General features: G+C 38.3%; 2 protein-coding genes across 3 annotated transcripts; both read left to right on the top strand.

Annotated features, from left to right (window-relative positions):
* The first annotated feature begins 1,185 nt into the window (after window positions 1-1,185).
* LOC131444815 (tandem C2 domains nuclear protein) lies at window positions 1,186-14,236 on the top strand. 2 transcript variants are annotated; one of them, XM_058615492.1, is made up of 13 exons: window positions 1,187-1,293; window positions 1,908-1,957; window positions 2,582-2,656; window positions 2,750-2,953; window positions 4,048-4,218; window positions 4,968-5,047; window positions 7,238-7,307; window positions 8,139-8,239; window positions 9,346-9,462; window positions 9,579-9,770; window positions 11,247-11,361; window positions 11,436-11,635; window positions 13,132-14,236. In XM_058615492.1, the coding sequence occupies exons 3-13, from the start codon at window positions 2,590-2,592 to the stop codon at window positions 13,240-13,242; spliced, it is 1,428 nt and encodes a 475-aa protein (XP_058471475.1). In that variant the 5' UTR covers window positions 1,187-1,293; window positions 1,908-1,957; window positions 2,582-2,589; the 3' UTR covers window positions 13,243-14,236. The 2 variants fall into 2 exon arrangements, with proteins under 2 accessions (XP_058471474.1, XP_058471475.1); XM_058615491.1 differs by lacking the exon at window positions 1,908-1,957 and having other exon boundaries at window positions 1,186-1,293.
* A 4,687-nt stretch (window positions 14,237-18,923) lies between these two features.
* Window positions 18,924-25,031, top strand: plek2 (pleckstrin 2). Its single transcript, XM_058616368.1, has 9 exons — window positions 18,924-19,006; window positions 19,207-19,371; window positions 20,719-20,903; window positions 21,031-21,122; window positions 21,850-22,037; window positions 22,156-22,257; window positions 23,250-23,333; window positions 23,535-23,613; window positions 24,194-25,031. Exons 1-9 carry the CDS (start codon window positions 18,950-18,952, stop codon window positions 24,331-24,333), a joined length of 1,092 nt encoding a protein of 363 aa, XP_058472351.1. The 5' UTR covers window positions 18,924-18,949; the 3' UTR covers window positions 24,334-25,031.
* Window positions 25,032-25,682: the final 651 nt, after the last annotated feature.

The raw sequence follows: 25,682 nt of genomic DNA, 5'->3' as shown, positions 1-25,682 counted from the left end.
CCACTTAATGCCTAGTCTCAAACCTTAACCTAACCAATTAATGCCTAATCCCAAACCTTAACCTAACCACTTAATGTCTACTCCCAAACCTTAACCTAAACACTTAATGCTTAATCCCAAACCTTAACCTAACCATTTAACACCTAATCCCAAACCTTATCCTAACCACTTAATGTCTAGTCCCAAACCTTAACCTAACCACTTATTGTCTAGTCCCAAACCTTAACCTAACCACTTAATGTCTAGTCCAAAACCTTAACCTAAACACTTAAGGGTTATGCCGAAACCTTAACCTAACCTTTTAATGTCTAGTCTCAAACCTTAACCTAACGATTTAACACATAATCCCAAATCTTAACCTAACGATTTAACACATAATCCCAAACCACCTAATGTCTAGTCCCAAACCTTAACACTTAATGCTTAATCCCAAACCTTAACCTAACCAATTAATGCCTAATCCCAAACCTTAACCTAACCACTTAATGTCTAGTCCCAAACCTTAACCTAAACAGTTAATGCTTAATCCCAAACCTTAACCTAACCAATTAATGCCTAATTCCAAACCTTAACCTAACCACTTAACACCTAATCCCAGACTTTAACCTCACCACTTAACGTCTAGTCCCAAACCTTCACCTAACCAATTAATGCCTAATCCTAAACTTTAACCTAACCATTTAACACCGAATCCCAAACCTTAACCTAACCCCTTAATAACCACAATTAACATTTTAGTCCTAAATTTAACCAGTTCCTCAGAAATGGGGTTCTTAGTGCCCTGGTTTTGGTCTTCATGAGGACTTCCTAAAGACACACACCCACACACACACACACAAACACACCTACTACTGGCTTAATCCTAAACTCTCACAGCTGCTCCTGTAACCCTGGCTTAATCCTCAATCCGGACAGCAGGACCTGTCATGGTACACACACACACACACACACACACACACACACATAAAGGGGTGATAAGTGGTAAACAAAAATCACAACTGATAGTGGAGCTGTCATGGCTGTTCTGTTCGGGGAAGGAAACACAAACACACAGTGTTTAGTCCGGGAATTAAAGAGTGGAGGAGTGAGAGGGAGGGAGGGAGGGAGGGTGAGAAAGAGAGAGAGAGACAGAGAGAGAGACAGAGAGAGAGAGAGAGAGAGAGAGAGAGACCTGTAAGTGAAGAGCTCACTAAACCTGATCTCAGTGGCATTTCTCTCCAGTCTGCCTGTGAGAATCATCTGCAGTGCTGGATGTTACACACTTCATCGTCGGTCAGTGAACACGTCACGGGGGTAAGTGAAGGTGTTTTTCTTTCTGTCAAAGTTGTGCCTGGTGGTTTTGTTTCCCGTCTTTATATCATGTAAACTTTAGTTTACACCGCAGTTCATTCCTTCACAGGTCTGTCCCTCAGAGCAGGAACTTGTGTCGCAAGGTCAAATGTTTGTTGACCGAAGCAGCTGCTCATGAAATTATTATTTACACTTAATAATGACGTGGTATTTATCTTTCCTCCTATTAGTTCCCCAAACAGAACAAAACAATGTTATATTTACTTTTCTTCACATTTTTAAAGACACAGTCTATTTTTAAATGTCTATATGTGCAGTATATATATATAAATATACGGGAAAAGTATTTTTTTGGGATATTTTTCTCCTTCAGCTGCATGTGGCCACTGAGGCTGTATATAATTATATATATAATTTGAGGAAATATTGATATGAAAAGGGATTCAGACACTTAAACTCTGGGATATTTAACCACATTAAGCCAGTTTTGTCAGTATATGTGTGACTCTAAATTAATCTAGTTAATGTGTTTGGACAGTTATACAAAGTATTGTTGGATTATATCAACAAATGTGTTGGAATTATAGCAAATTTGAAGGATTTCTGCCACTTTTCAGTTTTTGGGACTACAACAATGAACATCTCGGTGGCATTGTCACAGATTAAGGTAATCTGGACACATTAGAGCACTGCATTTTTGGGCATCATCATATTTGGGATTGTGTGAACCAAAATATAGCTTTACTGTACATCAGTTAAAAAGTTTAGGGCAGTATAATTTGTAATTCGTCCCTGGTTTTGGATTAAATCACCTCATTTTGAGGGCCTTTTGGGAAGATTGTCGCAAATTTTCAGATTAACATTTATACATTTTCATGGTGCCTTTCGTGTTAATATTTCTAGACACTGTATATTGACACTGAGTTGATTTTTTTTTGTGCGGTGAATAAAACTCTTCCTCTTTGCATTCAGACATTCTTTAAACAAAGAGAAGGAAATTATTATTTCCGAAACTATCAAAATGTTTTTTCTTGTATTTTACAGAACTTTTTATATGAATGCAACCGAAATAAAAATAGTAATTCATTCAAAAACAAATTGACTGACCGATTTAATAATGATATATTTATTATTATGGTAATTGTGTCAGCTGACTTTCTTTTTTGGATCATTATAAAAAAAGTTGTATTTAATGAGTTTTAAATACACAGAAATGCTATTAAATACACAGAAAAGCTCTATTTGGGTCCTTTTTTCCCAACTCCTCATTTAAACTGTGGAATATTTGCAGTTGCAGCCATGGAGTGCCTCAAAAACTGCTGCAAGATCCTGACAAAAACAGAGCAGCGGGAGCTGGAGACAGAAGGTGAAGTGATGCCCTGCACAGCAGCGTGTTTAAAACTCCTGACGGATTGATTTTGCTTTGTTCCTCATTGACAACTTTCATCCGTTTCCAAAGTGATCAAACTGAAAGTGCCTCCGAACAAGGCGATCACTGCAGGCGTGGAGTCAGAGAGAGGACAGAGGGGCATCACGGAGGATTACCTCATGTCCAAACTTCCCCCCGATGGCAAAGAGGTCCCGTTTGTCCTGCCCACCATCAAGACGTCCTATGTCCAACCCAGAGGTTCTCGTTATCCCAATTTACAGCCGGGGATGCAGAGTATGTACCAACTGACAGGTTTTATTCAGTTCTACCACAATGTAATCGTCCTACTGTTTGTGAACAGGCTGGAGTGACAATTTTTGGTATTTTCTTTGGCGTGAACATCAGATAAGATTATAATCCCACCAAGTTTGAGGGTGTTTTCCGATTTTTTTTCAGGAATTACAGTTAAAAACGCAACACATTTTCACATATTGTGTTCCCACTAGCCACGCAGCAGACACCCTCACCGTGGGTTACGGTAGTGGCCAAAAGTGATCGGTCATCAGGAGCAAATCATTATTTCACTTGCAAGAAGCTTTCAGGGTGTGGTTTGAATTTGCCACACTCTGACATAACAGATTATTTGTTGGCCTCTCTCTAGCGCCATGCAGTGGCCTTTGCAGTTGCTCCACACCCCAACATATTGTTTCATGTTATTTTTAATGAATTAAATCAGGTAAACGGCACTTAAAAAAGGTAGAAGGTAGAATTACAATAAACATGCAATTAAATTCAAATTTTGTTTGTGTAGCGACTCAAAGATGTGCAGCCATCTGCCTAGACCGGTTGGGGTGAAAGGAAAAATGGGGGACAGAGGAGAGGTGGGAGACAGAAAAGGGGGAGAATTGTGAATTGTTGTGGTCGATAAATGTGTAAAACACACAGGAGTTTAGACTCATCTCACCCATTTTAGTTTTTTAATTTAATTTTCTGTCCTTTTTTTTACTCTCAGCCACAGTTTGTTGAGGATAAGTGAACTAAACTCCGCAGAGAGACATCAAATAATTTTTTTAGGTCTTATGTCCCTAATACAGTGTCTGAAAACATATTTAAACCAAGTTTAAAGTCACTTAAATCAACGGTCTTCCTGATTCTGATGCTCAGTTTGAACTTCAGAGTTGTCGACGTGTGACTGGTCGATTTGATGTTTGCATTAACGAGCAGTTGAACAGGTGCACCTTTCGTCATGGCACCATTTGTTTGTCTCAGCGGGGTTAAGGTAAATGTTAGAGCGGTGTGTTTTACTCCACCTCAACCACACCAAACTGAAGGCTACAGAGGCTGAAGAGACACAGACTCACCTGCGCCCCCCTGCTCTTTGTCTGCAGGTTCAATGCGGAGCACGTACGCAGAGAGGAAGGCCGAGCTTCTGGGCTCCAGTCACTTCACCTACAGCCCAGAGTCCAATTTCCACGAGGGTCAGATGGCTGAGTACATTTCCCCTGGTTCAGCCCGTCGTGACACAATGAAGAACAGAATGTCCAGCCCACTAAACCCAGGTAACTGCAAACCATAGTTCATCCACACTTACTGTTTGTTTAAAGTGTATATAATATATGAACCCAATTACAAACATTACAAACAAAAAGCAGCAGTATTGTTATTTTTGTGTGTGTCAACAACACAGAAATCTGAAAGAATATTGAAAATAAAGGCAATCCATCCATCCATTTTCTACCACTCTATCCTCCACATGAGGGTGTGATTCCCAATTAAAACAATACAACATAAATATAAGGAATTGGATACAAAAAAAATAAAGATTCATTTGTATACTGACAAATTGCAAGTTACTATTTTTTAAGTGTCTTAATTTCAGAGTTAAATTCAGGTCAGAGATATAGAGTCATAGAATAGGAGATATATTAAATTAATAAATACATAAATAATTTTAAAAAATTGATAAATAATTTTAGAAAATTGATAAATAATTAAAAAAATTGATAAATAAATAAATAAAATGAGACAAATATAAATTTAAATAATACAAATGCAAAAGAAATAGAATCATCAATACAATTTTTTATCTAAAATCTACACCTTTTTATGTAAGTAAACAAACAGAACCGGCAATACATTGTGTATTTAAGCTGCTAAATATAAAATATCCACAATTATATACATATACAGCATAGCTATACATACAGTATAATGTTATATAACACCTTGTTACGAGTTGGTTCCTGCTTACAGCATTTTTGAGTGTGTAAATGAAGTAACTACAGATGGACGTGTATTTTCCTTCCAGGCTGGACTCTGCAGCCGGACGGCCAGCATCGACAGTGCACCTCCATGTTGGATCTGTCCAACGCACACAGTCACATGCAGGTGAGTGTGTTCTTTATCTAATCTAGTTTTCACACTGCCTTTCTCACCCTGTGTCAAATCCAGACTAAATATAGTTTTACAGTTTCCACCGCCGTCCGCGCTGTGGTGGAAAAAACTGCAAACAAGCCAAATTACACAGCGTTTAGATTTCATTTTACTCCGAAGAGCTGAAACTGAGAATTCACCTCACTTTGTGGAAGGCATTAATCATTTTTATGAAATGTTTAAAAGATGAGTACTGAAATATTGTACTCATATAAAAAGTACCACTATTGTGATAACATTTCACCTAATTACAAGTAAAAGTACTGGTCTAAAATGTACTCAAGTAAAAAAAAAGTAGCTTGTTTAAAATGTACTTAGTTACTTCTAACAAGGTTGTGCAAAAAGGTTAGTTTTTAATTAAAGGCAAACATTTACAAATTAGTGCCGACAAAATAAAATATGTAACACATAATGTATCAGTCAAAATGGCTCATGGACCCCATGGTTCTCAAACTGTGGGATGCGAGCTACTTGGAGGAAAATTGGAGTAGAGATGAGGACTTTTGACGAGGAGTGTGTATCTAAATTCCTCTAAATGAGAACGGAATTTACAATATTGACATAATTGTGAGATAAGTGGAGAAGACCCACAACTAGTGATTGAGACCTTTAACTCCTTTGGACAATATTTACTGAGCTCATCGCCCCCTGGTGGCTATTCAATATATTCGTACTTCCTGACTTCACGGAGGATAACCAGAAGACATTTTTGCGTACAATTAGGTCTCACATTTTTCTTTTTAATTTTAGTCTACAACTTAATTTGATACCAGGAAGTCAAGTTACAAGTTACAAGTGAGACCAGTTTTGTCCATGATAACGATGGTATATATAACGATACAGTGATTCTGAGATACGCAGAATACACATATTTAATTTATCATGATGTATGCGTAACGGGAACAAAGTATTTATTCCTAGTATTTGTATTTATTTATAACTTAAGGCTAGAACTATATGCTTCTCTTGAATCTTTTCAGTAAAATAAATCTAACAAAAAAATAAAGTTGTATATTCCTGGCAGCATCCAGGAGTGTTTTTGTTGCCAAGGAACTTCTGGTACGTGTTCAGGCTTCTCGAAGGATCGGGGACTTTTATTTTGAAATTCGAACCGTTAAAAAAGGAATTGGTGCACAGGATGTTAATTTGAGTTGAAGGTGTTTTTGTTTGTCAGACGTTTATTCAGTGCCAGCTTCAGATAGTCCGCGCTCCTTGTGTTGGACTTGGACGTGGGACGTGGTGTTTAATCAGTCACACACTGGCACGGGATATCAACCAGAAAATTGGGGCGTGTTCCTTTTGTCGTGTACACAGGATGTGCTCCCATGAAGCTGCCTTACAAACATTTAATCTAATATCTCGCCTCAGACGTCATGAGGACATTGTATTTAGCTAAAAAACTAAAAGAAATCACATGGATCCATACAGATATACAGTATTTGTGTTTATCATTTGTTGACGTCCTCTTTCAGAGTGTCAGTACAATTAAAAGGTCAGCTGACTACAGATGTTTGGTTTGGCAGCATTATGAACAAACAGTATTGATGTGACGACAGCGTTAAGGCTCCAGCTCCATGGCAGTAGATAATAATAACAATAGAATAACTGCAAACAGGGTGAAGATTTGAAATGACATAAACACGCAAAGGATGTGCAGTTGTTGGCTTTAATTTTTTTGTGTGTTTGTTTCTCTGTTTTTAAATTCTGGAGAGGATTTGTAATATTTACCAAGAGGTCATCCTCACAATTTATTCATTCATTTTCTACATCTTAACCTAGGCACTAAACTTTCATATCCTCCTCAGATTATAGATTTATATATAGTGAATTGGTGTGACCTGATTTGGTCACCCACAGGTTTTTTTCCAATTTTTGTCCAATTTTTTTTGTTATTTTTGTAATTTTTAAAAGTTTAAATTGAGAAAGAAACTGAATGGGTATTATTTTATTTATTTGATTCAAACTTTGCTGATATTTCTGTGTTTTTTTCATGTTTGAATCAATCCGTAAACTAAACTAATGACTGAATACCTCCGAACATCCCAAAATAAGTTAGAAAAAGTAAGCATTATACTTCGTTAAAGCTGCACTATGCAGGATTGGTTGACATATCCTGACTTTCTCTTTGTTTGGCTTCATCTGCAGCAATTTGACTTGGTCGCCAGCGTCCGCAGCAGCACATCTTCAGTGATGGGCTCCACTGACAGCTGTCTAGGTAAAAGCTTCATCTCCACTTTATCTCTGCGACACTTTTCCCCGTTCAGACTCGTCTTCTTTAAGACGGAGAAAGAAACAAGAGAGGCCTGTTGCCTCCCGTCGTCCTAAAATAACCTGGTCCAATTAAAATTCACTCAGCAGTGAGCAAACATAAAAGGGCAGACACTCAAAACACTTCCAAATGTTTTGTCACTGTACTTCATTATTTCGAATTGGAGATAATCTTTCGTACATAATTTTATTATTATTATTCAGTGGCGAGAATCAGCTTTGTTATGATAAAATAATCATATGTATCAAAGTAGTATGATTCATTTTATTACTGTATACTGTGGTAATTAATGTTATCATCATGGAACAGCATGTAAGGGAATCTTGATAAAATTCACAAAAAAAAGATAAAACCATTGAAATTGTTTATGATTTTAATGAAGTAAGAAAAGGAAAAATTCAGATGGCAAAATGTACAAAAATTTGGAAATGTGTCACAGTTCAAATTTCATTTGGTTCATTTTTATGAACAAAAACAAAAGAAAAACGGTCTAAATTTGTGCCTTTTGCAGAATTATTGCTACCCTAATTAAAAAAAGTGATTTATAATTAATCATAACTTTGACTCGACAACACAAAAGAAGCATTTTGGAAAGCCTGAAGATGTGACCTATAAACACAAACCACAGGATGTCCATATAAGGAGTTGTGTGTTATTCCCACAACACTTTACCAAGGGTGCACTAAAGGTTAAAGGGCAGGGGTTGAGCGCACTGTTTACTGGTTCCTCGTTGTCTGTCTAATAAGATATCACATGATTTGTCCTCAAACATCACAGACTCCATCACCCTGTCTGGCGATGAGCGTGAGTGGGGAAAAGTGTGCGTCCGGATGAGCTACCAGGATGCTTTGGAGCAGGTGTGGATCACTCTGGTCCAGGTAAGGTTACACGGCGAGATGAGTGGGCAGCACGTGGGGGGGAGGGAACAAAACCTTCGTTGTGCTTTTTCTGTAAAATTCCTCAATGGGCCCTCTGTCCAGAAATCAGGCCTCTGTTCGCTCCTATCTTTGCTCTATTAACTTTGGCTCAGACAGTCAGGAAGAAAAAGGCAGAACTGTCTAAGCCGACGATAAAAGTGCTAAAGGTTCACCTGACACTGTCTCGGTTTCACTTTACAGATAACACATTAAGTGTGTTTTCGCTGTACGTTACATCTAAGTTTACAGATTGAAGGTTTTAATGTGCGGTAATTCTTAAAGGAACAGGGGTAAAATGGATAAGGGGGCTCCTCTTTGCCAAGAATAGGACATTTTTTGTCCAAAGGTCACATTGTTGTGGTCCTCAGTCTCCAGTGTTTTCCCCCATGGCTGTTTGTGAATTCCATGAAAGCCTTTCCTCACTTTTTTCCCCACTTCTTCACTTCTCTGGGTGAGCAGTGGGCCTGTGGGTTGCTTTCCTCTCATTATGTTTTTATCCTGTGAAGCACTTTGAGTTGGATTGTATTGTACGTAAACATGCTATATAAATAATTATAATTTATTAATCCCCTTAGGGGAAATTATTCTCTGCATTTGACCCATCCTAGAATTAGGAGCAGTGGGCTGCCACACTGAGTAGCACCCGGGGAGCAAGTCCCCAACGACCTGGTGGGGACTTGAACCGGCAACCTTCTGGTTACAAGCCAAGTTCCCTTTCCACTTGGCCACAGGCTGACCCTGAGAAGTTTGATTGACTGATTGATTGATTGAAACCATCCAATGGAACATTTGGATGAACAAGCAAATTACATGGGTCACACAAATGCCCTTTAATGTATTAAAGTAAATCTTTGTTAAAGCAAAAATTAAGCATATAGGACAATTCTAGTGTTAAACATTTGGCATTGTACACACTCAACACATTTGGAGAAATGATTATGCTTGGAGATGCCATAAATGAAATCCTTTTGCCACACACGTGTAACTTTTTCAAACTAAGGATACACACAATCCTTTTAAAATGTAAAAATAAAACCTTTCTATTTTTTCCCCCTGTTTCTTGTCAGTGTTCAGACCTCAATCTTCCTCTGGATGGAGCTGAACAACAGAAGGTTGGATTCAAAGGGATCATCACTTTGCCTAAACCCATACAGTTCAAGAGCTCAGTTAAAGACTACCGCCAGGTAACACTTTCCACGTTCCACTTTTAAAAACTGTGTCTTTATTTGACTTTAACACAATTTAACGCGTGTTTATCATTCTGTGTGAATCTTTACTCTCCGTTCCCTCTGCCCTTTAGGAAGTGTCCTTCATGGAGACCTTTGTCTTCGCGCTCCGCCTCCAGGAGCTGCGCTGCAGCGCTTTAGTGCTGCGACTGCAGATGCACAACCCCAAGAAACGCACAGCGGCCGAGTGTGTCCTCTCCCTGCGGCAACTCGGTCCTCTGGAGACGCTGCACTGGCTCGACCTCAACACTCCATCCAAATCCTCTGTGAGTGCTCAACTCTCATGTTCACGTGTCGCTAGGGATGATTATCGGTATCGGTCAGTATCGATATTGGTCCGATACTGATACTGAGTCACTGGATCGGATATTGGACAGACGTAAACTCGGATACAATCCAAAAACACTTTTTATCACTCGACTGGCCCCTTACTGACCAAACTACACACTTAGTGGCCCCCGGGGGCCTTTGAGTTTGAGACCCCTGGTTTTAAAATGACTAATATTGGTATCGGACACCAAAAAAAGTGGTATCGTCAATGATTTCACCAATTACATTTTTTTTTACCAATTTTAACAAATTGGTTGATGGAGTGGTCTGGTTCCCCTGAGGATGCCAATGCAGAAGTAAAAATGTATTGAATATCCACCGGAGGGCGACACCATGAGTCTGTACTTGATTTATAACATCACTAAAACATTTCTAAACACAAGAGAAATCACTTGGACTAGAGGAAGAACAGATGAAATGTTGGTATGGTAATGTTTTGATGACCAAATATCACATTATGACTGAAAATTAGAAAGTAAATAATCATTTTGGTGGGTCATGCAGTCTGAGCTCCCCAGTATTCAGTTATTAATTTGATGTCCAAAGCTCTTAATGTCTGTACGTGAATGGAACTCATACATTCTTAGTTGTAAGCAGCTGCTGTCTGCTGTCGTGGCCAAGAAGAAAAAAAAATATTACAAACTTTTACTACTTACCCTTCACCCTTTCCTCCGTTGGCTGCTGTGTGCACAGTAAATACGAATAAAACACGGCATGTGCCTCATAAAACTGTCCTCATGATGCACGGCAGCCCGCAGGCATGTGCCGTACTCTCGGCCATAACGGGGTGAAGCATGGCAAATGGGCCAAATCTTGTCTTGTTGCATAATCACGAGAAAAATGAATTCATCGGGAGGCAAAACTTTGGAAACTGGGCTTTTTACTGCGCGGATGAAACTGGAGTGTGGAGTCTGGAGAGTGGATCAAAACCTCAAACCATTTCAGCAGCAGAGAGAGTGGGTTCTGCTGGTTAATGGATGCATGTCTGGCAGTGACGGTAACAATGTGGACTCTTTCTGCACTTAGACGATCAGACGGTGAGTCACTGGGAGATTATTGGAGTCTGATTTTACCAATCTGCTCAACACAAAGCAGCCAAATTGCCCGAATCACGATCACTCAGTGGGCGCTATTTAAGGCCCCTGGACAGATGAGCTCTCAAAGGTCTACGACAAGAAATATTTCGACTGCATTTTGGAAAGAAGCAGCACAGCTGAGACTGCTGTAACAAGGCCACTAACTACTTGCTGATATACCATTTACTGCAGGGGTCTCAAACTCAAACGAGACTTGAGACCCCCAATGGAGAGTGCTATACGACATATGCTATACGCTTATACGACTGGAATTATACACATTTATTTTTGTGCGATACAAAACACAAAACAGACGATTTGATGACTATTTTCCAGGTGTGCCACGCCGAGCTGCATCTCACCACCTGCTTCCAGCCAGTTAACGGTCGCATCCAGCTCCAGATCATTGCCGCCCAAAATCTCCCAGCATCCTCGTCACCGATCACTCAAGGTAAAATGTCCCTTCACTCGATTTCCAAATCGCTCGACTGTATATGAAGGCATCTCCTTCGCTTCCGTCTGCAGCGTTTTTCGTCAAGGCGGAGATGCACCAGATGGGCCAGGTGCTGATGAAGAAGAAGACTCGCGTGATGAAGCCGGCCGGGGGTCAGTGTCAGTGGGTGGAGCTTTTCCACTTCCAACTGGCTGCGTTTGACAACGCCTGCTCGCTGTTAGTGAAACTCTACAGTCGCAGCTCGGTCAGGAGGAAACAGTGTCTTGGACAGGTGAGCTGATGACTTTAAACTCTTTATTTATGAACTTATTGTTTCACACTGATATTAAGTGGTAACTAGTCATGATGTCCCTACGGTGGCCCTGAAGTGCAAATCACCACAACAATTGGAAATATATTGCATATTGCAAAACACACCAAAACAGCAAAACAGGTTTTTTTGTCGTGTTTTTTTCATTGTGTTTTTTTTGTGTTGTCCTTGTATTTTTGTTTTTGTCGTGTTTTTTTTATTGTGTTTTTTTTGTTTTGTCCTTGTATTTTTGTTTTTTTATTGTGTTTTTTTTGTTTTGTCCTTGTATTTTTGTTTTTGTCGTGTTTTTTTTTTTTTTTTTGTCGTGTTTTCTATTTTTGTTGTGTTTTTTGTTTGTGTTGTTGTTGGGTTTCTGCTTTTATTGTGTATTTTTTTTGTTTTTGTCGTGTTTTCTGCTTTTGTCATTGGGTTTTCTGTTTTTGCCATGTTTTCTGTTTTTGTCGTGTTTTTTTGTTTGTGATGTTATGTTTTTTTGTTGTTATGTTTCTGCTTTTATATGTTTTTTGTTTTTGTCATTGTGTTTTCTACTTTTGTCGTTGTGTTTTCTTGTTTTGTTGTGTTTTCTGCTTTTGTCGTGTTTCTGCTTTTATGTGTTTTTTGTTTTTGTCGTTGTGTTTTCTGCTTTTGGCATTATGTTTTTTGTTTTTGTCGTGTTTTCTATTTTTGTCGTGTTTTTTGTTTGTGATATGTTTTTTTTATTGTTGTGTTTCTGCTTTTATTGTTGTGTTTTTTGTTTTTGTCGTTGTGTTTTCTGTTTTTGTCGTGTTTTTTTTGTTTGTGATATGTTTTTTGTCGTTGTGTTTCTGCTTTTATTGCTGTGTTTTCTTGTTTTTGTCGTGTTTTCTGCTTTTGTCGTTGTGTTTTCTGCTTTTATGTGTTTTTTGTTTTTGTCGTTGTGTTTTCTGCTTTTGGCATTGTGTTTTTTGTTTTTGTCGTGTTTTCTATTTTTGACGTGTTTTTTGTTTGTGATATGTTTTTTTTTATTGTTGTGTTTCTGCTTTTATTGTTGTGTTTTTTTGTTCTTTGTCGTTGTGTTTTCTGCTTTTGTCGTTGTGTTTTCCGGTTGGGGGAGTGTTTCCAGTGACGATCATGCATTTGGGTTTAGTTTGCAATTGAACGCAGCTGTCAATCACACTGGTGTTCACTCTGTGCTTCTACTGTCATCTATTTTCCTCTAAATGGGAACATCATTTACAAATCTGTCATCAAATTCTAATAAAGATGACTCTAAACTGGTGATTGAGACCATTTAATCCTCAAGAAAATGTTAAGTGATGTTATAAATCGAGTGGGAAACCTCTAAGCGTTTTAAATAGAGCAAGCAGAAGTTTTATTAATGTTAATTTACATTTTAAATCCCAAGAGCAGAATCACAGTGTTCTTTGTTTTAAGACCTCTTTGAAATGTGACTCCCGATAACTCCAGGAATCCTTTTTCTCTCTAAATGTGTCTCTCAGGTTCAGCTAGGGTATGACAGCCCCGTCCCAGAGGCGGTGGAGCAGTGGAAGGACATGATGGCTCACCCGGAGAAAATGGTGACAGCATGGCACAGGCTGAATGCTCCATAAACCCAAACCTCTCCTGACTGGCGTGAGCCCTTCGTACTCACTGATACACAGTTAACTCTGATGGACCTGAAGTGTAAACCAGTCCCATGGTGCTGGGAATGCCCTGGAAGAGCAGATGATTATTTTAAGAGTATAAATCGTTTGGTTTTCAGAATGAGCCTTTTCTATCGGGCAGATTTCACTGTGTTTCTACAGCAGCCTGAATGTTCAAACCAGCCAGAATGTGCGTTTTGAAGTGGCAGCTTACTACACAAATGAAGAACAACAACATTTTTTTTTTCTGGTATGTGAAGGCCACCGTAGTTTCACTAATGTTTACTCACTGGACCCTAAAAAATAGCACTCAAATGTTTATAGTATGTATTTTTTTGTAAGTCACAGATGTAGTTTATAGAGCTGCTTGTTAGTCAAAGAACTGTCACTTTGTTTCAGCTGCAGCGAGAGTGACCATAAAACGTACTGTATTTAAAAACTTCAAGCTGTCACTGTGTAAATAAATGTTTAAAGATCCCTACTGTTAAGAAAACACCATAAAAAGACCAAGACCTACACAAGGATTTCTCTTTTACTCTCCAATCCTCCCTCTGGATCTCACTCAGTGATTCCCACGGAAAATTGAAATCTGTAAAAAAAAATGGGTCATGGGTGTCGTTTACGTTACTAATAATAGTCTTTAAGCAAATATACAGTATCCATGTGTGTGTGAGGGTGCGATAATATACATTTGGTCTGTCGGTGAGCATTTCAGGACAGGGTTTGACTTGGAAAAAAAAGGTTCTGGTCTTTTTATGGGATTTTCCATCAATAAGGAGGACATAGAATATTAACCCTAACTTAACCCTAATTTTAACTTTTTAGGACCTCACTTTACTGTACAATACTGCAGCAGATGTACCAAACCATATCTGTAAGCTTTTGATTAAAAGCACTTTCATTTTTGTAAAATGTAATGTTAAATGTTAAAGGTTATAGTGATTAAACATATTTATATATATGTATTTTTTGTGTTTATTTACAGAGAGTCTGTTAGTTTGTCATTTCAGCAGAATCCAATAAATCGCTGATGGCACAAGGAATTAAATTTAAACACGATTTATCTTTTTTTTTTTTAGTGCCACATGGTAAGAAAACAGGCCATGTAGCCAACACTTATAAAATAGGTCAACAACCATAAACCACTGTGTCACCATGTCACTTTTTATTGAAGAGAAATCTCAACGCAAACAGAGCAGCTTTTCTCCTCCTGACGCTGCGACATCTTGTTTTTTCCATTTGGAAGGGCAGTTTAAAGTAACAACTGTGTAGTATATGAACAATTCCATCCTCAACAAGAAGACGCTTTTTTTTTTTTTTTTTCAATTGCAGCAATCCTCAAAATGGACTTTTATTCCAATTTAACGTGACCTTAATATAACCATGTTCAGTTTTATCATCGGAAATTGCAAACAATCCATTTTGAGCATAAATAACCTTCAGGAAGGCAAATTCTTTGCGATAGAAAACCTTCAGCGCCGTCACCAAGTCTCATAAGCGCTGAGAACGACCGGCGACATGCTCCGTGTAACCAGCTGTGGACGTGGACGCAAACACGCCCCACAGAAAACAGAGTGTGGCTTGTGTTTGCTTTCGAAGTGTGTGTGTGACCAGGGCAACCGGGCCCTCCACGTGAGCTGATCTGCGTCAGAGGCCTTCATATCCTGGCGTGCCAAAATAACCATCATCTTTTCTTCCACGTAATTAATGTTTGATCTATGGTTAATGTTACACAGAGGGCATTCCGGACACACCTTCAACTGAGACTCCATGCATCACTGAGCTCTCAGCTCCAAGGAGTTTGTTTGACTTCAACTTGAGAGACGGTGCTTGAGTGTCCGGAACAGGATTTGGGCTTATTGTTTCCTTTGTGTGTTTAACAGATTCTTTTCCTGACACTCAGGGACACTGGATGTTTGAGAGCACATCGCTCTCGCCTCGTAACCACATGCTTCTGCAGCTGGTTTTCATCCACTATAAACTGTCACGTGACATCACATATGTATAGATCTTACAGGTGCTATATTCTTATTAGTGCAATTATGTTTGTTTAAGTGATTAATCAGCGTAAAATAGAAAGTGTTGAACTGTATAGTGGAAAAGTGCCATTTGGTTTCAAATGATGTAACTCCACCACTATTCTTTGTTCTGAGACGAACACACAGTCCCTAGCCCCTAGACCCTAACCTTAACCATCACAACTAAGTGCCCTTAACCCAGTTCTAACTCTTAAACCCCCAAAAGCCCTTTAAAGATGTGAGGACCAGCCAAAATGTCCTCACTTTCCCAAAATGTCCTCACTCCATTATGGTTAAAGGCGACATAGACCGGAAGCTCCAATTAACGCTGCGTTTGTGTGTGTATCTGCGTCATTACCTCGTTTATGAAACCCTAAAGTTTCAGAACAAACAGTTCAGCCACTGCTGAGAAAATAGGGTTTTATTGTTTTCCTGGGCTCTGTGAAGCGGATCGGCACTTCCCTATGCTGATGATGTCATCAGTATACCTCACCACTCCTCTCACCACCATAGCGCCTCCTGGTGCGGGCACTAGTCCGGGCACTTCCGGTTGCGTACATTCAACCGCAGAAGAAGAAGAACTACTCTCGTTGTAGCTGCTGAGATGCAGAGCATCCACCGTGCCAGAGGGGGAGCTGTGTATCTGAGCGCTGGCCTACCAATTACGTCACTTCCAGGTACCTGGCCAATCCCAGGACAGTGGGAAAGCTCTCGTTGGCTGGCCAATCACAACACAGTCCACGTTCTGGGGGTGTGATTTTGGTCTGAAACAGCGCGGCTGACCAGAGCGTCAGTGAGGAGATATTTTGATCGTCTAGTTTGCAGCGACTGGGAGGTTTTTAACCATGAAAACAAGTTAATATATGTAAGTAGACCTCCATAACTAACATATATGTGCGATACAAGCATTGGATGTCACCTTTAATATCATTTTTTGGTCCTAGACACAAATACAAGAACACACACTTTAGTGTGGACCATAGCAGCTCACAGTTGCTGTCTGTCAGACAACAAAAATCTAGGGATGTGACATTTTCACCGGTTTGGTCACAGTTTAACGTCACACTGTACAGTTACATCCCTGCTCTCTGTCTCCCCCTTCCTCTCTCGGTGGTAACTGCAGCCTCACAGCAGGAGTCTGCTCTGCGTTTTGACTTCGTTTGCTCATTATTAGGAATTTTAAACAGTGTCAGAGATCTTCTGGGTGTTTTTTCGTCATAGTAAGACACATTTTTTTATCATCACAGTATTTGATTATATTACATTACATCTCATTTAGCAGAAGCTTTCATCCAAAGCGACTGACAAGTGTAATGTCTCTGCACACGGGGGTAGCTCATCAAGCCATATTCTTAGAACAGGCGTCTGGAGAGGAACTGTCTTTAGTTTTTACTCCATAATGTTCTCAGCCACTGTGTCTGCAGAGGAGAAACTCGGTATTTGCTTTTCATGCACTCAAAGCAATTAAAACTAATATTGACAATACAGCAGCAGCAGCAGGGCCGGTTTACCAGTTTAACAATGTTGCATGGATTCTTTTTATTCCCCACACACTTGTCAAAGAAGACCATGTACAGACATCTTAGTGATGTTCAGTGATGCCAGCGTGGATGATGCTCTAGTTCTCGCTCTGTTGTTATTTCCCTTTGCTCCAAAGTGATCTTGTAGTTTTTACTGACAATCACGATAATTCTTGTTTCTATGCACTTTAACCTGTTCTTTTTATTATATAGTTATATTTATCTGTTATAGAATTCGGAAGGTCCTATTTCTTGTAAAATGTATATTTTATATTAAAGTGTATATTTATTATCTGTTTTTATGATATTTATTTATTTTTTTTACATTTTTTTTTTTACATTTTTTATTTTTGTTTTGTGAGAGCATTACAATACAGCAATTACTTTAATTTCAAATAACATACAATGGTATTTCCGCCACTCGCAATTGAAATCTTTGCATACAAAACAAGAAACAAAATACAGAAAGTCAAATGAAAGTATACTTGAGAACTCGAACAAATTGGGAAAGATAGATGGAAATAAAATGTTTTTATGATATTTTACCTATATTTTTTTCCTATTCCAGAGCGTGAAGGAGCAAATGTATATTCCTCCTTATTCTGTGCTTTCTTGTGAGAACCAGGAACCAGGAAAAGGAGAAGGATGAAGGGAAAAGGGCCACGTGCTGTTATAGACTCAATGGCAATCCTCTTTCATGCTCAGTCGTCTCATAAAGCAGGTATAGTATGTGAACTTCATCTGTCTTCCTCTTGGCTGCGGATGCGTGAGTCAGTGGTCGACCACCTGCTGCTGCTCTTTCATCAAACTCGGATTAATTCAAAAATAAAGAAATAAATCACTGCTCGTCTGGTTGGAGGTTTTGCTCCAGGATGTGGATTCTTCACATAATGGAAATTATCGGGAATTAGGGTCTTGAAGTTAAAGGGATTATTCATGTTGTTTTCACAGTTGACTTATGGACTGCCTCTGCCTAAGCACCTCACATAACCCTAAAAGAATGGAACTACCCCTTTAAGCATTTACTCACAGCATGTTGAGTTTCTGATGGTTTGGATGCACCCTCTTGTGGTAATCAGCAGAAACTGCAGGACTCTGTGTGTGCGTGTGTGTCTTTGTGGACCAATTGTCAAGGAAACCTGTGTTTGTGGACATTTTGACTAACTTCAATGGGCTTTTTGAGGCTTAAGTCCTGGTTTTAGGGTTAGGATATTTAGTTGTGATGGTTATGCATTATGTCTATGAGAGTCTACACAAAGAATGCAAAATCAAGTGTGGATGTGTATGTTCTTTTATGGGTATCTTCGTGAGGACCAGAAAACATATAAACAGTGTAGGTTAAGGTTAGGTGTTAGGTTTAGGCACTCAGTTGTAATGGTTAAGTATTGAATTGTGGTTAGGTTAAGGTTAGGGTTAGTCATTAGCAAGTTATGGTTATTATTCAGATAACGTTTAGGCCAGAGGGGTCAAACTTTAGTGACCTGAGGGCCTATGAACGTCTAATCTGGTCAAGAGGGGGACCGGTCTAAAGAAAAAATAGTGTGAAAACAATATGAGCTAAAACTTCTATCACAAGATTCCATCGTGATGTCGCAATGAAGATATTCATGATGATATGTCACAGAATTTCAATGTCAACATGCTTATTTTGAAATGGAACGATGAATTTTTCGGTATAATGCAAATTTTATGATGCAAAATAAATCTATGAATATCAAAAACAGAATCATTAATAATTAAGTCAATAATAACATGAACAACTGTAAGGATTACAGTATATATATGTAATAAATAATGTAATTTAATGTTGAAGGCAATACATTTAATACTATGATAATTATTGCTATTACAAAAAATACCGCAAGCAAACATATTTGGTATTAAATTGTGTTTAAACACATGATATTAGGTGATGGCACCACTGTTTTAGTCATCCAAAATGAATGGCAGTCAACGCAGTGTCCTAAGAAGAACAGCAGTACAAACCTGTGTGTGTGGGTTAGGGTGAGGGTGAGGGTGTGGACATGAATGACACATTCGTGGAGGGGGGGAAAAAAGAAAACTCCTCTTAACATTGAAACGTTATGAGCGGGCAGGAACAGACAAAGCTCAGTCGCTGAGATTTCACTGAGCGTGATGGATCCAGAGAAGAAGAATAGCGCCATTCTGAGGGAAGGATTCCTGGTGAAGAGGGTGAGATATTTTAGTCAAAGACATGAAAATACAAATGTTTGAAATGATTGTAGTGTGTAGTAAGTTTTTTTTTTGCTACTTCTTAAAGTTTTAAAGTCTATACAGGACCTTAATTACAACCCTTATCACAGGTCTGTGGTATATAATGTTTATTATACATACAGAAGAGCAGGAACTCATCTAATCTGATCTAATCCCAGGGTCATTTTGTTCACAACTGGAAGGCACGCTGGTTCGTGTTGATGCCGGACAAGCTGCAGTATTACAAATATGAAGGAAGTAAAAGAGACTCGTGTCAGCGAGGAAAGATCCTGCTCAAGGACTGTGTGTTGACTTGTCCTTATCTGGAGTATGAAAACCGACCGGTGAGTTTACATTACATTTTTTTTCTAAAATGACAGAGATTTACAAAAGTACTTTTATGATTTGAAAGTGACGTTTGTCGTCTGCCTGAGGATATAACACCAGCAAACTTCATTACATATTTGTGTGTGCATTTACTCAGTTTTGATCACTTTTATCAACTGATTTTCATATTTTTATTATCACAATTTTTATTCTACTATTTTTTTCTCTAAAGCACTTTGTAACCCCGTTTTAAAGTTCAGTATACAAGTATTGTTATTATTTAATGAAGTACTAAAGTAATTTCATTTAAACTCCTCTGTAGTATCGTCAACAACTACTGTATTATTTAATTGACAAAGTCGGATTAAAACAGCTGCTGGGAGGAAAATAATGTAACGTACTGCTATTAGACAGATATATCCAATCCAATTCAATCCAACTTCTGTTTGTAAAGCACTTTTAAAAACAATGCAGTTTGCCAACATAATCACGCTGGCACGTCGGATGTGATTCATCTAATACAAGTTTGTTACATCATTTTTCCTCCAACCAGAGGATTTCAGAAATCAGATTAAATCCTAAACAAGAGTTCTCAGAGAGTTCGGCCCTCCACCAAGGTATAATTACTTTGTCACCTTACTGGTACCTGAAATTTTCCAATTCCAGAAGACTTTCTGAATCTGTATAGACTAAATTAATTCTGATCTGTAAAGATGTCACTGAGATATACACATCTGAACCATGTTAAATTAAAAGTGCTGCCAAATCCTTTGAGATTCACATGAAATGTTCATACACATACAAAATTCCATTCAAATTTTGACAGAGATATGATTTTTTTTTTTTTTTACAGATTTGCTTTTTATAAGATACAGAAGCGCATTGCATTCATTTGAAAAAAGTAATACATTTTTTGGTTTGTTTTTTTGAATGAATTGACTAATGTTTTTTGAGTAATTATTTTTTTGAGTTATTATTTTAGTGAATGAAAGAGATTTTTTTCTTGAAAATTTTACCAAATTCTTACCAAAACGTAATAGGAACAAACTTTTGTGATCAAACTACCATCACAAGAAAATCAGATTGATTTGCCAAAACTAACTTACAGATAAATGAAAACAGAACCTCCTTGGTGGAAGGAATGATGCTGCAGAGTTGCATTACTGTAAAACACCTTGTTAACTCTATAAACAGACTCCAGACTGTGGTTTTATGTTTTAATTGGTAGAAACCACACAAAAGGAGGAGCCTCATTTCACGAGACTGATTTCCATAATCAACTTTGGAGAACAAATGATTCTCCATATCCTCTGTGTTCTCTAGTAAACAATAATAAATAAATAAATATATTTATTTCTCAATAGTTGGTACTGAAGCTGAGAACGACCAATCGGGTGGATCATTTTCTGGAGGCTTGTTCCAGAGAGGAGCGAGACGAGTGGGCAGCTGACATCACTGCTGCTGTGGACAGGCTGCGAGCGGCTGGTGGTGGGAACATGAAGAGCGAGCAGAAACCAGCTGTGTCACAGTTACACAACATAGACCTCAGGTAAAAACCTCCTTTCTTCACAGTGTCATCCCAGACCTCATTGTTTTCACTGCCCCCACCCTGTTTGTCTGTTTATTTATGTCTGTATTTTCCATATCACTTAATCAGCTCCTCCTCTTTCTCCAAGCAAAGTGCTGGACTCCATGTATGACGTCCACAGTGGCATCAAGATGAGCAGCCATGTGGAGCAGGGCTGCACGTACAGCAACTGCTTCTCAGGTGAGAAGATCTCTAGAGTTAGAGTCAGCATTAAGGGACTCGGTTCATTTGGGAGTTGCAATATTCAGCTGGTCTGGGTTTGTTTTCACACTTTCACACTGTTCCAGACATTTCTCCTGGCTATCATTCTACACGTGTATGTTCTGGTTGTGTTTACCCACAATGCTTTGCATTTGGTTCACTTAAAGCGAACCAAGACCTATGTTTTAGGCAGACCAGAGTCTGTTATTCTTTGTTATTCTTGTTTAAACAAGGGCTTTGTGCTATTTTTTATTTAATTTCAATCTTAATTCTTGTGTGCTCTTTTTTTTTTCTGGTACTTACTGAGTCTGATATGGAGCAACTATAATAAATAGTATAGTAATAAAAGTATTCTGAGTCTGATTCTGATTCTGATTAAGATGGGCTGGTGTCAATACGACATCAAAGTCAGAATCAGAGTCGGAGTTCAAGTCCGAATCAGAATCATTCACCTAAGATTTTTTATTCATAGTTCAATTTCTCTCAATTTCCGGTAAGACATAACAGTTTCTATACATTTGGAACGCATTGGAGGTTTATTATGCCAGATTTGCTCATTTACATCTGTTGCCCCTCAAGCGGTTAATGGTATAGAACAAAATATACATTTACATAAAATGTCAAAAGCAAACAACAATACAAACTGTATGATCCTGCAGACTGGATAACAGGGGACCATAAGATCCAATGTGGGATGTGGTTGCAGGTTCATCTGTGGTGGACTGGCTGGTCTTCATGCAGCTGGCTCTGACCCGTGTAGAGGCCGTGACTCTGGCCACTGCCCTGCTGGAGGAGGGTTTCCTGCGGACTGTGGGTCAGAAGAGTGTGGAGGCCCTGCGCACCGCCGGCCTCACCGAGCAGTTCATGGACGACTCCACTGCACTGTACAGCTTTGTGAGTGTGCTGACTTGACACCTGACGTTCACAAGTACCTCATCATATTATGTACAATAAACCCAGATTTAATCTCGGACAGTGGAAGGAAATTCAACACTTCTGTTTATAATCCCAGTCTGACAGTTTGACAAAAAGAGGCAGCGTGAAGGCCGAGACGTCGCTGTCCGCAGTGGAGCTGAGTGGACAAGTCGTAAAGACGGGATATCTGCTGAAACAGGTAAACACACTGTTTTAAACTGGGTTAAAATAACATTTACTACTTGTTTCACACATATATAACCACTTTCAACGAATATTTATGTAGGCTTTAAGGCAGGGGTGTCAAACTCATTTTTGTTCAGGGGCCACATACAGCACAATTTGATCTCAAGTGGGCCGGACCAGTAAAAATAGTAAAATAATAGCATAATAACCTATGAAGAACAAGAACTCCTTGCTTTTTATCTCCTTTGTTTTACATTTAATGAAGGATATTTTTACAAAACATGACATTTCTTGAGAAACATAAGTGCAATTTCAACAATATCGTGCCTAAATGTACTATTTACACATCACACTGGATCTAAAAAGGCACAAACATTTAGTCACAGGTATCTGGAAGAGAAAAATATTGTATTTGACATTACGTTTAGATTGTAATCGTAGTGTGAAATTTTAACAAATTCATCCTGTGGGCCGGATTGGACCCTCTGGCGGGCCGGTTCTGGCCCCCGGGCCGTATGTTTGACACCCCTGCTTTAAGGAGTTAGTTACAAGGCTTTAAAAAAAAAAGCACCCTTTAAGAAAAAGTGTTGTTATTAAAATGAATTTAACTTTAATGTATTAAGCAGCATACAACATGCAATTTAATACAATTTTAGAAATGATGTACTGCTCTATCGCAAAGTGAGACACCTTGTTTAAATTGGTTATTAACATGTATAACTGCATTATCAACTAGTCAGATACAGTACTATATTAAATAAATAAATAAATAAACTAATAAATAAATAAAGAAAGAAAGAACGAAAGAAAGAAAGAAAGAACAGCCAGGGAAGTTCTTCACAAACCTCAAACCAACAAACTTTAGTTCTTTTATATCAGACCTGTAAAACTGTTTTATTAAAGTTTTATCTGTTTTATCATCAAATAACCTGATGTGTTTCCTATTGCTCACAATGTGTTGGAATGAATTGGTCTGAGTAACATCTGGATAATCTTTGATCACAGGGACACCGACGCAAGAACTGGAAGGTGCGGCTGTTTGTGCTGCGTTCAGAGCCTGATTTCCTTCACTACTATGATCCCACAAGAGTGAGTGTACAAGACAAAGTCCAATTTACCAGAGAGTTGATTCCTTATCCGATCAAAGAGCGTGTGTTTTTATGTCGTCATGTGGTTTTCCAGCCCAGTTTTATTTGTCTTCATTGATGTCATTAACTCACAATAGTCATAGTTTTCAGTAAATGTTTCTCAGACGTGAGTCAGTCTGATCGTCTGTCACTCATGCCACAGGATGACCTCAACCCTGTGGGCGGGTTCTCACTGCGCGGCTGTCTGGTGTCGTCTCTGGGCGATAACGGAGTTCCCTCAGGTGAGTCAGCGTCTCAAACTCCACCTGACGCCAGACTCTTCTGCTTTTACAAACCATTATTGATTTATCTACTGTTTTCAAATATTCCTTATTTGAGTAGTATTTATTTTATATATGTTTGTTTGTTTGTTTCCTTTTTCTTAATTAAACAATGTTTTTTTTTTGCTTTATTTTGCATTTTAAAGTTTTTTTTGTACACACTTAATTGTTAAATAAGAGTGTTTAACAAAAAAGTAAACGAGGGAGGCCAAGAAATTTAGAATGTTATGCTAACTTAATTCTGGTAATAAATCTGGCAATATAAGGCCTATTTTTCATTTTGCAATTATCCCATAAATAAAAAACAATGTTTTCTCAGTGTAAATAAAACCTTATTTATTATTATTACTTATTTTCCAGAAGCAGGACTTCTGAATATCTGTAGGTTTTCCTGCCCTGAATGCATCACAATGAACTTGTTTGACTCCAGTGATCTTTGAGCAGATTTTGACAGCACTATACAAACTGTTCTTATAATGAATGAACTTAAATACAGCTTTACTTAAACCCGGTTGTCTTCATTTCCCCTTTTTTTGCACAGGTGTGAAAGGCAACATTCAAGGAAACCTGTTTAAGATCATCACTCAGTCTGACACACATTATTTCATCCAGGCGCCGAGTCACCAGGAGAAGATGGAATGGATCGAAGCGATCAGCAAGCAGACGTTAATCAGCAGATGAAAATGAAAATACCTGAATTTACACATTCTGTGAATGTCCTGCAGCAAGAAAAACAGATTTTCTATTTTTTTTTTAATCCCCAAAAAGTTGGAAACGACAAATGGGTTTTAGCCTGACTATATTTAATTTCACAATGTGTATATAGAAGTTTTTAATTTTTATTTTTTAACAACTGTAGCATTTCTCCAGTGTAAAGTTCATTTAGTCAAAAAATGAAAAACATTTTGTTGTTGACTAATTTGTATTACAAATCCACACCATTTATTCTGTGATTTATCAGTAATTAATAACTTAATAAAATATAATACTTTCTTTGGTATTGAATAAGTGATTCCCATCTTTTCTCACTTGTAAAGACCCCAAAAAACGTAAAACTCATTATGGTACAGAACTTTGTCTTTGTTTTTTGTTTTTTTTCTTCTTAGATACACTAATTATTATCTCAGCTTTTTGCTGTATGGGAAGCTTTGTCTCATAAAGGGCAAGTGGAAAAGATTAAACTGATTTAAGTGAGTTAATCCAAATTATCCACCAGTTTTCCTTAAGCTCCAAATTAAATATTAGGATTTTTTTTTTAAGTACAGATTTCCATTATAGTTTCATACTTTGGCTCCTATTATGAAAAATGTTTTCAACTCATTGATGTGGTCTGAATGTCTTAGATTTTACATCCTGTTTGGAATATTCCTGTTATATTTGGCACTTGTGCCTGAGGGAAGGATCTGATGGAAAATCAACATACAAGTAGAGACAAGAAAGCCCTCATTTTTCACCGTTGTCATCTAGTTTGACTTCAGACTGGTTGCCGGCGGCGACGCTCCCCGCCATCACAGACCGACACGCCCTCTCAACAAGCCGAGTCCGGCCTTGATCTGACTGACTCAAGCCTGAGCCTCAGTGTAGTGAAGTCATTAGTGACACAAAACCCTTTACTGTGGGTTTTAAAAATCCTTTAAGAAGTTACACGACTGCAAAGTTAAACACAACAACAACAACCAAAAAAAAAACTATAATAACAACAACTTTGATTTATTGCAATGAAGTAAAGTTAACGAGTAAAATTCAGCTAAAAAGTGCTCGTTGTAAATAAAAACGTACAGAAACTTTTAAGTATAAGCCTTTAAAGGGATAGTTCAGGTTTGTTGTGGTGTGGCTGCGCTGACACATTATGGTCATGGTCTACAGAGTGCGTATAGCGACAGTAAAGGAGTCTTAATTTTAACAGAAGTCCCGTTGTTGTAAATGGGATTTTGACAGATAAATCCAATCAATAAAGCTAACATTGGTAAGTCCTAACATTTTTTTTTTTTACAGCACTTTTGGATCAACTGTACATCTATAAACATGAT

This window comes from Solea solea, chromosome 18 (genome assembly GCF_958295425.1).
Source record: "Solea solea chromosome 18, fSolSol10.1, whole genome shotgun sequence".
Lineage (NCBI taxonomy): Eukaryota > Metazoa > Chordata > Actinopteri > Pleuronectiformes > Soleidae > Solea > Solea solea.
Note: the sequence above shows the minus strand (reverse complement) of the source record. Positions and strands in the feature narration are given on the sequence as shown.